The 12,088-nt window shown below is 44.5% G+C and overlaps 2 protein-coding genes across 2 annotated transcripts; both read left to right on the forward strand.

Annotated features, from left to right (window-relative positions):
- The first annotated feature begins 1,371 nt into the window (after positions 1–1,371).
- On the forward strand, positions 1,372–4,385 carry LOC119361603 (putative disease resistance protein RGA4). Its single transcript, XM_037626735.1, has 2 exons — positions 1,372–3,055; positions 4,039–4,385. The coding sequence occupies exons 1-2, from the start codon at positions 1,372–1,374 to the stop codon at positions 4,383–4,385; spliced, it is 2,031 nt and encodes a 676-aa protein (XP_037482632.1).
- A 2,972-nt stretch (positions 4,386–7,357) lies between these two features.
- LOC119266113 (disease resistance protein RGA2-like) lies at positions 7,358–11,890 on the forward strand. The gene is made up of 2 exons (XM_037547755.1): positions 7,358–7,452; positions 8,529–11,890. The coding sequence occupies exon 2, from the start codon at positions 8,560–8,562 to the stop codon at positions 11,875–11,877; it is 3,318 nt and encodes a 1,105-aa protein (XP_037403652.1). The 5' UTR covers positions 7,358–7,452; positions 8,529–8,559; the 3' UTR covers positions 11,878–11,890.
- The last annotated feature ends 198 nt before the right edge of the window (positions 11,891–12,088 follow it).

Genomic DNA, 12,088 nt, shown 5'->3' on the forward strand with positions numbered 1-12,088 from the left:
CGCCGGCGGAGCCCCCGGATCTGGCCGGGCGGGCTGGCGACGGCGGGCCCTTCCTTACCCCGCGCGCGCACCTCCTGACCCGGGAACAGGGCTGGCGGCAGGTGCCCTTCGGCTGACGGCGGCCCGGCGGCCTGGTGGCAGCTGGCGGCGGCCCGTCGCGGTGGTGGCGCCGTCCTTTGGCGGCGGGGCGGCCTGGTTGCACAAGGTGGCCGATGGCGCGTCCTCGGCCCAGATCTGGGCCCTTAGGGCCCCATCTGGGTCCTAGCGGGCCGGTCCCTGGGCGTGGCCTCATTGTCTGCGGCGCGGTGAGGAGGAAGAGCGGCTCGGATTTGGGGCGGCGGCACCGCCGGCGTGCCGGCAGCAGCGCGAAGGCGGGAGCTTTGCGGGCCCACGAGGGCTCGGCTGGGCCTGTGGGCCCACGGGCCTGGTGTGCTCCTGCTATTGTGTCCGGACGGTGGAGGTGGGGCCCTCCCGCGTGCCGATGGTGTTGATGCCCTAGTCCCGGCTCTGATTCTTCGTCGTGCTATCCTCACTTAGCGGTGCCGTGGTGAGACGGTGTGGGGGCCTCAAGACCGCGTTGGCGCACGATGGTGGTTGGTTTGGTGGCAGGCTCCGGGGCGCCCGAGGTGCGGGTTGGGATCGGGGGAAACCCCTGTCGGCATGGCCAACACCGGCGCAGTGGCGCCTGTGGGTGCCACCTGACCTTCCGGGAGGGCGTCGGGGCTACCCTTCCTCTCGCCTCGTCGTGTACCGGGGGAAACCCTTGGCAGCAGCGTCGTCATCGTCGTGATCCTTCTTGGAGGTGTTGATAGGTGCCGGCGCTTCGGAGTCTTGGAGTCTAGTGGAAGATCCTGGTGGGCGCTTCGATCGCGAGGCTTCTTCGTTTTTGTTGATCCGCCGTTGTCGGCATTTGTTTCTTTTGCTTTTCTCTGCCGTTTCTTTTGGGCGTGACTGTGCTGCTTCCGCCCCAGCACCTATCCATGTATGGTTCGGTTGGTTGCTTTGTATACAAAGCGGGGGGAAACCCTTTTTCGGTAATAGCTTGGTCGTGGCTTGTTGTATATTGTGACGGCAAAAATAATTTCTTCATGGCTTGTTGTATATTCTGAGAGCAAAAATTACTTCCACAATCCTAATTTTATCCACTGTTTGCTCACAGGACGAAGACAGATTCCCACTCCTCCAACCATGAGCTTGTCTGCCATCGGGATCCTTAGTGCCATCAATGAGTGTGTCAGTTTGTTTCGGTCGGCAAAATCTACCATTTCATCTCTGCGCTCCTGATGGAGTGGCTCACAGGAGCAAAGTCTCCAGGATCATGTATTGCAATTACAGAGTGACCTACAACGACTCTGCGACACTCTTCCTGCAATGTACGACCTCATTAATGGAGCAGAGTGGAAAAGCTATGAAGAGCGTGTGGCCAAGCTCCTTCCAAGTCTCAAGGATGCTGTGTTTGAGGCTGAGGACCTTATCGATGAGTTCAGATGGTACGAGATGAAGGTGCAAGTTGAAGGCCAGGCAAACCAATCTCCTTTCATTGACATCCTTGATAAGGTCATTCATGGCAACTTCTACAAACTGAATGATGTTCAATCAAGGTTGAATCACCTTTCAAGTCATCTTGAGAATATGGGGCTTCATGGAGTTATGCATCACTTTGAAGAATTAGTCAGGCCGGATACCACCTCTTTGTTGTCAAAGGAAACAAAGATATTTGGTCGTGGCAAGGAGCTGAAGCAGATATTGGGATCTCTTAATGTACCAACACATCCAAAACGCAAGAGAGAAACAAGTTCAATATATGCATCAACAAGCACATCATCAAGCAACCATGTTAATGGTGAACCGATAATATCGAGTCTTCCTGTTTTGGTGGTAGCTGGAATTGGTGGTGTTGGAAAGACTACTTTGGCCCAACATATCTGCAACCATCAACGAGTGAAGTCTCATTTCGAGCTAATAATTTGGATTTGTGTATCAGATGACTTCAATGCGAAGAGGTTAAGTAAAGAGGTCATAGAATCATGCACTGGAAATGAGGCAAAGATTGACAATTTGGATTCTCTTCAGCGTGCTCTTTCTAACCACGTGAAAAATAAAAGGTTATTGATAGTCCTTGATGATGTGTGGGATGATGCTTTGAAGGATAGTGGGCGGTGTTGGGAGATGTTTTGTGCACCTTTTACAAGTGTCCAAGAGGGAAGTGCGATGTTAGTCACCACTAGATGTCCAAATGTTACCAAGGCCGTGCACACAATGGAGCCTGTTATAGTTGAAGGTCTAAAGGATGATGTCTTTTGGAATTTCTTCAAGTTATCCGCGTTTGGATCTGAGGGTTCTAGCAATGATCCTGAGTTAGAGCGTATTGGGAGAAGAATACTCCCTAAATTGAAGGGTTCTCCTTTGGCCGCCAAAACTCTAGGGCGCATGTTAAGAATGGACCATCAAGCATCGCATTGGAGTTCTATACTTGAGAGTGAACTATGGGAGTTGAAACAAAAGGAAACCGAGATTTTGCCTGCCCTTCGGTTGAGCTACATGTATTTACCATTCTATTTGAAACAATGCTTTGTATTCTGTGCCATGTATCCCAAAGATTACAAATTTGAGAAGGCATGCTTAGCTGAAATTTGGGTAGCAGAAGGCTTTGTGGAGCCTCAAGGTGGTGTTGCCATTCAAGATATTTGCTATCAGTATTTTGAAGACCTTGTGTCGCGGTCCTTCTTTCAAAAGGTTAATGGTCGATATGTAATCCATGACTTGCTGCATGACATGGCACAAAAAGTTTCAGAGCATGACTGCTTCATCTTACGAAATAAGAGTGACTTTGATAAAGTTCCCCAGAATGTTCGCCATCTATACATACTCCCTAGCAGTGAATTTGATGATTCCAACTTGTTGAGACTATGCAAGCACACAAAGCTGCGCACCCTAATTTGCAAGATTAATTTGGGGAAAAGAACATGCTTTGTAATGGACCACTGGTGTACTAAACTTACACGTATGCGTGTGATGTCTTGTGCCTTCACAAATGAATTACCAGATAGTATTGGTAATTGGAAGCATCTTCGGTACCTTGAAATCTCCAGAACATGTACTTTGAAGAGGATTCCTTCATCATTCTGTTGGCTATATAATATGCAGATTTTATATGCCAAGAAATGCACTATACAAAGCTTACCCGCTGACTTTGATAAGTTGACCAGTTTACAGAAATTTGAATCAAACGGATTAACTATTGATGCAGCCAATCAATAAAGAATCTGAATCAAATTCGTGAATACTTGGTGATAAATAATCTTGGGATCCTAAGTAAGGACCGTGCAGCAGAAGCTAAACTGAAGGATAAGAAATGTCTTGATAGGTTGACATTGATTATGCGAGTTGCTTTACGCTCCGCTGAGTTTTATATCCACAACAATGATACAGAAGTGCTTGAAGGTCTGCAACCTCCCATCAGCCTCGAGCGTCTCTTCATCAAGAATTATGTCGGTGTCTCGCTCCCAAGCTGGTTTCAACCACAAAACTTGCCAAGTTTAACATCACTTCGTTTTGAAGGTTTTGTTGGGATGAAGAACATATCATTTCCCATGATCTCACAGAGCATAAACCTAAATGAGATACATGCATTTGGTACGTTCTTGTCCTTGACAAACATAACCATTGATAACTGTGAAAATATATCAAGTCTAGAAGATTTTCTGCTTCCAGATTACGTACCAGCCATAAAAAGAATAAGTATTTCCGATTGCAAGATGCTAGAATCAATACCAGGTGAAGTGTTTGGGAATTTTAATTTCCTTGAAGCATTTTGGATAGCTGATTGTCCAAACATGCGCCTCCAAAGATTGGTTTCGCCGTCCCTCAAGGAGCTCATGTTGTGTCGTTCTAGTATCTTTTGCAATATTGACTGCTGCTCCCTCACCTCCTTTCATTGTCAGTGTGAGTTTGCCACGTCCATACAACTAGAAACGTGGAGTCTTCCAGCTTTAAAGAGGTTGGAAATTTGGTGCAAATCTCTTACATCTATGGGAGGCACCCCTAGTCTTTCCATTTCTACGGGCACTGGCAACATTAGAGCACTTTCGTCCCTTACTGTCCTACAATTTCAGTACTGTGATAAATTGTCAACCCTTGATGAGCTCCTAACAGAAGAATATCTACCTGCTATTGAGGAAATCCAAATCATAAGTTGCCCCGAGTTACTGTCCCTTCCAGTTGAAAGGTTTGTGAGTTTTCCTCATCTGAAACATCTTAGGGTTGATTACTGCCCAAGTCTCAACTGGCAAAGGGGGCTGGTGTTGCCATCATATCTCAAGGTGCGGATATCTGAGTGTCCAATGTTAGAGGAAGTGGATGAAATCAACAGAAGACCCGCCTAAGGTATTTCTGCTAACGCCTGTTTCCCGTCTGCCTTTTACTTTGTTCTTGTTAAAAAATTGTCTATACACTGGAAGCTGCTCATGTAGTATTATGCAGTAACAATCCAACATAAATTGTTATTGCTAAAGTATGATGGACTTACTCACTGATGACACCTACATGCATTGTATGTTTGATCTGCATAGAATCTTGATTTGTTAATGATTTCCATAAAGAAAGAGAATTCCAATATAGGCGGCATTTTGAACAAAACTTGTCTGTATGAGTGCTGCCGTGCAGTGTGTGTTAAGTCGAAGCTATAGTGATCATGTTTCCTTTTTCAATGAACGCATAGCTTCATTACCTAAAGTTGGAAGACCTGAGGACAACAAAAATATCATGCCGTTGTCTGGCCGTCTCTATCTCTCTCTCCATCCATGGCTCCGTGGTAGTTTCTCCTTTTTACATTTTTATTCCATCAATCATTAATCATATTTTGCTATGATAACTTCAGTTCCCACTTCTCAGTTTTTTGCACAACCGCAAGCTTGTTGTAATAACTAATGAACGACATAGAGTCGCTATGTGAAACATGTGGTATCTGTACACATTTGTGTGTTCTGGTGCATCTTAACTACTCCCTCCGTTCGAAATTACTTGTCATAAAAATGGATGTATCTACAACTAAAATACATCTAGATACATTCATTTCTTGGACGAATAATTCCGAACGGAGGGAGTAGTTCCTACAGTGAAAAGGCAGGCAGATTGTTTCATGTTTCGGAAGTAAAGAAATACAATACTACTCCCTCCGTTCCAATTTACTCGTCGTGGTTTTAGTACAAATTTGAACTAAAACCACGACGATTAAATCGAAACGGAGGGAGTAGCTAGTTTGCTGTGGAAGGTTCACGGGGGCAGATTACTACGCCACATGGCCGCGCTGATGTGTTTCAGGCCGCCACAGAGTTAGACTAGAAGAAAGTAAGACTAGCTTAGAGCATCTCCAACAGCCGGGCCAAACTAGCGCCGCACCGCAAAAGTGGGCGTTCTAGCGCGCGCAACCGGTGTAGTTGCTCCAGCGGGCGCAGAAAAAACAGCGCGCGCGGCATATGCAGTTCAGCGCGCTGGCCGAAACGCAATCGCGCGCCGCTTATTTGCTGCGCCCGCTCCCGCGCGCTGGACTCTTGCGCCCACTCATATGTTGTTGTTTGAATTTACCTGAGAGCATAGAAGCAAGCAGGGTTCAGACTACTCTTTGGAATTAGTTTTGTTATAGTCGACGGTTAGAATTAGTTTGAACTATTAGGAACACTGAACAGGCAGCTCAGCCTCCCCCCCCCCCCTCTCTCTCTCTCTTGAGCATTTGGTATAGCATGTGCTGCATCGATCATCAGTTTTATCATATTTTTTCTGCAAACTAGCATAATTGTCAGAAAAAAGAGTCAAAGTCCATTATAATTGTCAATAGTAAAAATAAATTTTGGTTATTTACCCACAACTTGATAAGTTTTCAGCGGAATCTGCTGGACGGGCGGCTCGTCGATGAGCTGCAGAGTGAGATCACCAAGAGATGAAGGAAATGTAACATTTTCAACCCTCATATGTGTATGGACATGATCTGATCTGACAATCCGATCCGGGTATATGTGTATGTACATTGAGAAAGATTTGAGAGATAGAGTAATCAATGCTTTTTGCCCATTGAGAAAGATCCGGGTATATGTGTATGTACATTGAGAAAGATCCGGGTATATGTGCTTGTAATGAATGATGGAAGAAAGAAGCGATCTTTCATTCATTCTTTTTGCTCTGTCTAGTCATTGTTTTGCATTGACAAGAGAAACTCTAGGCAGCAAGTGTTCTTCGGATGTACTTACATTACCAACCAAATTAGTAGCGTCAGTTTTGACTTGTTTAATAAGCATTTGATGCCTTTGATTATCAAAAGGAATTAAGCTTAGCATTTTTCCCATTTCTGTTGCTCCTGGAGTAGCATCCTCTACTTTCATTTACCAGCAGAGCACAACTCTTTTCTCCAGATATAGACGTAAGTAATACTCCCTCCTTCCCAAAATAAGTGTCTTAATCTTAATACAACTTTGTATCAAAGTTAGTACAAAATTGAGACACTTAATTTGAGACAGAGGGAGTATAATTTATGATATACAATAAGGGAGCAGGTAGCATCCTGAATGTGATTAAAGATGCAACACGGAGCAGGTAGCATCATTAAGTTAAGATATGATACTATAGCTTTACACAGCTGTGAGCTCACCTGGGACCATGGCTGCTTCTTCCTGGAAGTTGTGAAGGCTGACTCCTGTAGACTGATTGGCTCCCCCCACCCCTCAGTCTCATCTCTCATCCAACATTGCTAGGTTCATTTCTCTTCTTCTCCTGCTGATGCTGCTGCTGCACATTTGACGGTGAAAAACGCTCGTCGACAGCAAGTAGCACCAATCCAGGTGAGCAAGGCTTTCTTCTATCAGATTCACGATTTGATTTCTTTTCCATGTATGAAGGTCATTTGGTGACTATGGTACCCTTTTTTTTTCGTATTAATACAGTACAGATGCGGTAACAGGCTGCTCAATTTAAAATTGCCTGTATTACAGCTGGCTTACAGGGATAATACTTCTTCATTTGTCTGTCTTGCCTTGCTGCAGGGTATTTGTTTTCTTGCTTTCACACAGTATACGCGTCATCGAGGATGTCGGTATTCGGCTCGCTTAGTCTATTAGTTAATGCTAGAGACACCTGGGAGAAAAGTATATGATCTAATGTGTGAAACAAGCAGCAGGTAGCAACGCATCATCAAGTTAGCATACAACAAGGAGCAGGTAGCATCATGAATTTAAGATATGGTATCATAACTTTACACCCCGTTGCAACGGCAAGCGGACAAAGCTATGAGCTCACCCGGGACCATGGTTGGTCCTTCCTGGAAGCTTCCCGGAAGCTGCGATGGCTGACTTTTGTCATTGTTAGGCACCCCTCCAAGATTGTTAGCTTCATTTCTCTCCTCCTCCACCTTCTGCGCTTTTTACAGTGAGCGCTCGTCCTCGCTAAGCAGCACCGATCCAGGTGAGCAGGCCTCTCGATCTTGAACCTTGCTTTCTTCTACGGTTTGGATTCTCCTTCTGTGTTCCACATGCCTTGTTTTTTTGGTTTGTTTCTCTATGTGTATTCTCAAAAGTAGAATCCATGGATCTATTTTAGCTTAGAACAAATCTTTTTTCCGAAGACCACTTTGTTATGAAGATGTGAAGCAAGCCGACAAGATAGTTTAGTCTTTTCATGTATTGCACCCAGAGTTGTATAAATAAATTAATAAAAGGAGAAAAGTTTCTGTCATGTTCCTCCCCATGTTCTTTCTCTCAGTTCAGTTCCATATGTGAATAAAGCATAGATTAAAATAGCCCGCGAAATAGCAGCGATAGCTGCGCTATAGCTGCCCGGGAGCCTCGCCGCTACGCTATGGCTATTGCCGCGAAAACCTACACATATCCCTCTCTAAATGGCTCAAAAATCAGCAAAACTCTCCATAAATCATCTCTCCGACCAGAAAATTTTCCGATATTTGCCGCTATTGCCCGCTACAGCGGCCGCTATAGCTGCTGGGAGAGGCCACCGTGAAATCGTTTCTCCCGCGATTTTAATTCATGGAATATAGTACATGTTTGGATCAGGACGTGAAGACGCTGTGCTAAGCTGTGGCGAGCCACAAGTGCTGATTACACTTTACCTGCAAAATGGTGACGCGTGGTGGCTTATTTTGGTTTGGCGTGCTAGAGTGTGGTAGAAAAACCAAACAACTCCTGACTTAGTTTGGCACGCCACATACGCACAGCTCGGCGGTGCAAGGCATGATCCAAACACGCCCTAAATCTCACTGGAATATAGCAGTGCATATTTCACGTACGTGATTAAGTAAATCATTTTTGTTAATATAATTGCAGAGACATATTGGATTTCTTTCTAACTATTTTTTCACTTCATGATCTTTCTCTAATTTGCTGGTGTGTCTGTTCAATCTAACTTGATTGAAATTTTGGTGGAAATGTATCTGTTGAAAACAACTACTGCAATAGTCGGCTTGTTATATACTCATACTGCAAAATTTACTTCCAGAATGCTAATTGCATCTTGTTTGCCTGTAGGAAAATAATAGGTGTCCAGACTCTGGCCACCATGAGCTTACCTGCCATTGGGATCATTGGTGCCATCAATGAATGCGTCACTTTGTTTCAGTGGGCCAAATCTGCCATTTCATCTCTGCATTCCCGATGGAGTGGCTCACAGGAGCAAAGCCTCCAGGATGGTGTGTTGCTATTGGAGAGTGGACTACAGCGCCTCAGGGATACTCTTCCTGCAATGTATGACCTAATCGACGAAGCAGAGTGGAGAAGCCATGAGAAAAGTGTGGCCAAACTCCTTCCCAATCTCAAGGATGCAGTGTATGAGGCCGAGGACCTTCTCGATGAGTTCAAATGGTATGAGATGAAGGTGCAAGTGGAGGTCATTGCAAGCCAATCTTCTTTTATTGAATTTTTTGATACGGTCATCCAAGGCAGCTTCAACAAACTGAATGATGTCCAATTGAGGTTGGATCACCTTTCAAGACAATTGGAGAATATGGGACTTTGTGGAGTTACACAACACTTTGACAAATCAGTCAGGCCTGAGACCACCTCTCTGCCAAATGAAACAAAAATATTTGGTCGTGACGAAGAGCTGGAGCAGGTGTTGGGATTTCTTAATGTACCTACAAATTCAAAACGCAAGCGAGCAACTAGTTCAACAAATGCATCAACAAGCGCATCAGCAAGCGACCAAGTTAGTAATGAATCAAGAATATCTAGTATTCCTGTTCTGTCAATAGTTGGAATTGGGGGTGTAGGAAAGACTACTTTGGCCCAACATATCTCCAACCATCAACGAGTGAAGTCACACTTTGAGCTAATAATTTGGGTTTGTGTCTCAGATGATTTTGACGTAAAGAGGTTAGCTAAAGAGGTCATACAATCTTGTAATGGAAAGGAGGCGACATCTGATAATTTGGACGCTCTTCAACGTGCGCTTTCAAACCATGTGGACAAAAGAAGGTTATTGATTGTCCTTGATGATATGTGGGATGATGCCCTGAAGGAAAATGGGCAGTGCTGGAAGAGGTTTTGTGCACCTTTTAGAAGTGTCCAAGAGGGAAGTGTGATGTTGGTCACCACTAGATGTCCAACAGTTGACGAGGGGGTGCGCACAATGGATCCTGTTATATTGGAAGGTCTAGAGGATGACGTTTTTTGGAATTTCTTCAAATTGTGTGCATTTAGATCTGAGAGTTCTTACCGTAATCCCGAGTTGGAGTGCATTGGTAGAAAAATACTTCCTAAACTGAAGGGTTCTCCCTTGGCTGCCAAAACTCTCGGTCGCATGTTAAGCACGGATCTTCAAGCATCACATTGGAATTCTATACTTCAGAGTGAACTTTGGGAGTTGAGTCAAGAGGAGACTGATATTTTGCCTGCCCTTCGGTTGAGCTTCATGTATTTGCCATTCCATTTGAAGCAATGTTTCTCATTCTGTGCTGTGTACCCAAAAGATTACAAATTTGAGGAGGGTTCCTTAGCTGAGATTTGGAGAGCAGAAGGCTTTGTGCATCCTCAAGGTGGTGCTACAATTCTATCTACAAGTTTGCAGTATTTTGAAGACCTTGTAACTCGGTCCTTCTTTCAAAGGGTCGGTAGTAGATATGTAATCCATGACTTGCTGCATGATATGGCACAAATGGTTTCAGTGCATGATTGCTTCATCTTAAGGAATAAGAATGACTTTAATAAAGTTCCCAAAAGTGTTCGTCATCTGTACGTACTCCCTGGTGGTGACTTTGATGATTCCAACTTGTTGAGACTATGCGAGTTCACAAAGCTGCGTACCCTCATCTGTGAGAAGAAATTAGGGAAAAAATCAGTATCTGCGGTGGATCAGTGGGGTAACGAACTTCTGCGTATGCGTGTTTTTTCTTGTGCCTTCATAAATGAGTTACCAGATAGTATTGGCAACTGGAAGCATCTTCGGTACCTTGAAATATCCAAAGCTTGTCCTTTGAAGAGGATTCCTTCAACTATATGTTGGCTATATAATCTGCGGATTTTATTTGCTAGGAAATGCAAGCCGGAAAGCTTGCCCAATGACTTTGGTAAGTTGATCAATTTAGAGAGGTTTCGTGCACATGGACTTTCATATCATGCCGGGACTGACATGACTATTGATTCAGCCAAGGAGTTAGGACAGGGAATTAGGTTAATGAAGAATCTGAACCAATTTCATGGAAAGTTGACTATAGAAAATGTTGGTAACCTAAGCAAGGAGTATGCAGCAGAATCTGAACTGAAGAATAAGAAATATCTAGAAGTGTTGTCACTGAGGATGCGTTCATTGATGGAAGGCTCCCCCAAGTCTGAAATCATCCAGAACAAAGAAGTCCTTGAAGCTTTGCAACCTCCTACCAGTCTAAAGTCTCTGTATCTTGCTGATTATGACGGTGCCTCCCTCCCAAGCTGGTTTCAGCCACAGAACTTGCCAAGCTTAAAATTTCTTTCTTTTGGAAGATGTGTTCGACTTGAGAGCATATCATCTCCCTCGATGTTAGGGTCAGTACCAACTGAAAGTATTGGGGATTTTCATTCCCTTGAAGAACTGAAAATGAGTATCTGTCCAAACATCCAGCCCCAAAGATTGGTATCACCGTCCCTCAAGAAGCTCCATCTCTGGGATGCTGGTCTCTTTTGCAGTATTGACTGCTTCTCCCTCACAGACTTCAATTTAGAATGTGAGTATGTCACGTCCATCCAACTAGAAAAGTGGAGTCTTCCGTCTCTACGGAGTTTGAGCATTGACTGCAGTTCTCTTGCATATATTGGAGGCAACACTACAACATTCCCGTCCCTTAAAGTCCTAATCGTTACATTCTGTTATAAGTTGTTAACCCTTGATGGCATCCTAACGCAAGAATCCCTACCCGCTATTGAGGAAATTGACATCCAACAATGCCCCAAGCTACTGTCTCTGCCCATTGCAAATTTTCCTAATCTGAAACACCTGGTGGTTGATAGGTGCCCAAGTCTCAACTGGCAGAGGGGATTGGTGTTACCATCCTCGCTCCAAAAGCTCGGCTTAACACAATGTGGAGATATCTCACCATATGTCCCCAGCTGCCTAGAGAACCTCACATCCCTTGTCTCACTGAGCATTGGTGGCCAGGGTATAACATCCATTCCAGGCGACATTTGGCATAGTAATCTTGCATCACTGGAGGAGTTGGTGATTTCGGGCTGTCCAGACCTAATTTCAATTGGTGGAGCAAAGGCAGTTAGGAAAATAAAGGAGTTGGTAATCACCGCGTGTCCAAACTTAAAGAAAGAGGAGCAAATCTTTAGAACCGGCCAAAGGTATCTATGCTTACACTTGTTACTTCTCTGTTGTTCGAAATTCCCTATATACTGGAAATAACAATCCATGTTTAATCAATACCATTAAAGTACACTGGATTTACTTGGTGTGTATTGTATGTCTTGTTTCTTCTTGTTACTTCCACTGTTTAGTCAATATATATATAACCATGGTCTGTCTATGTGTCCTAAAAGAACAGTGTGGATGGTTGTGAAAACAATTAGTAAGGCCATCCTCCCTCCCCTCCCTCCCCCGACCCCGAACCCGCGCC

This window comes from Triticum dicoccoides, chromosome 2B (assembly GCF_002162155.2).
Source record: "Triticum dicoccoides isolate Atlit2015 ecotype Zavitan chromosome 2B, WEW_v2.0, whole genome shotgun sequence".
NCBI classification, from domain to species: domain Eukaryota; kingdom Viridiplantae; phylum Streptophyta; class Magnoliopsida; order Poales; family Poaceae; genus Triticum; species Triticum dicoccoides.

What these genes read in the sequence shown, in the direction of transcription:
- LOC119361603 (XM_037626735.1), top strand. Translation starts at nt 1,372, where the DNA reads ATGTACGACCTCATTAATGGAGCAGAGTGGAAAAGCTATGAAGAGCGT. An exon ending in TGAATTACCAGATAGTATTG is followed by an intron (nt 3,056 to 4,038) that starts GTAATTGGAAGC and finishes CATCTATGGGAG; the next exon opens with GCACCCCTAGTCTTTCCATT.
- LOC119266113 (XM_037547755.1), top strand. Translation starts at nt 8,560, where the DNA reads ATGAGCTTACCTGCCATTGGGATCATTGGTGCCATCAATGAATGCGTC.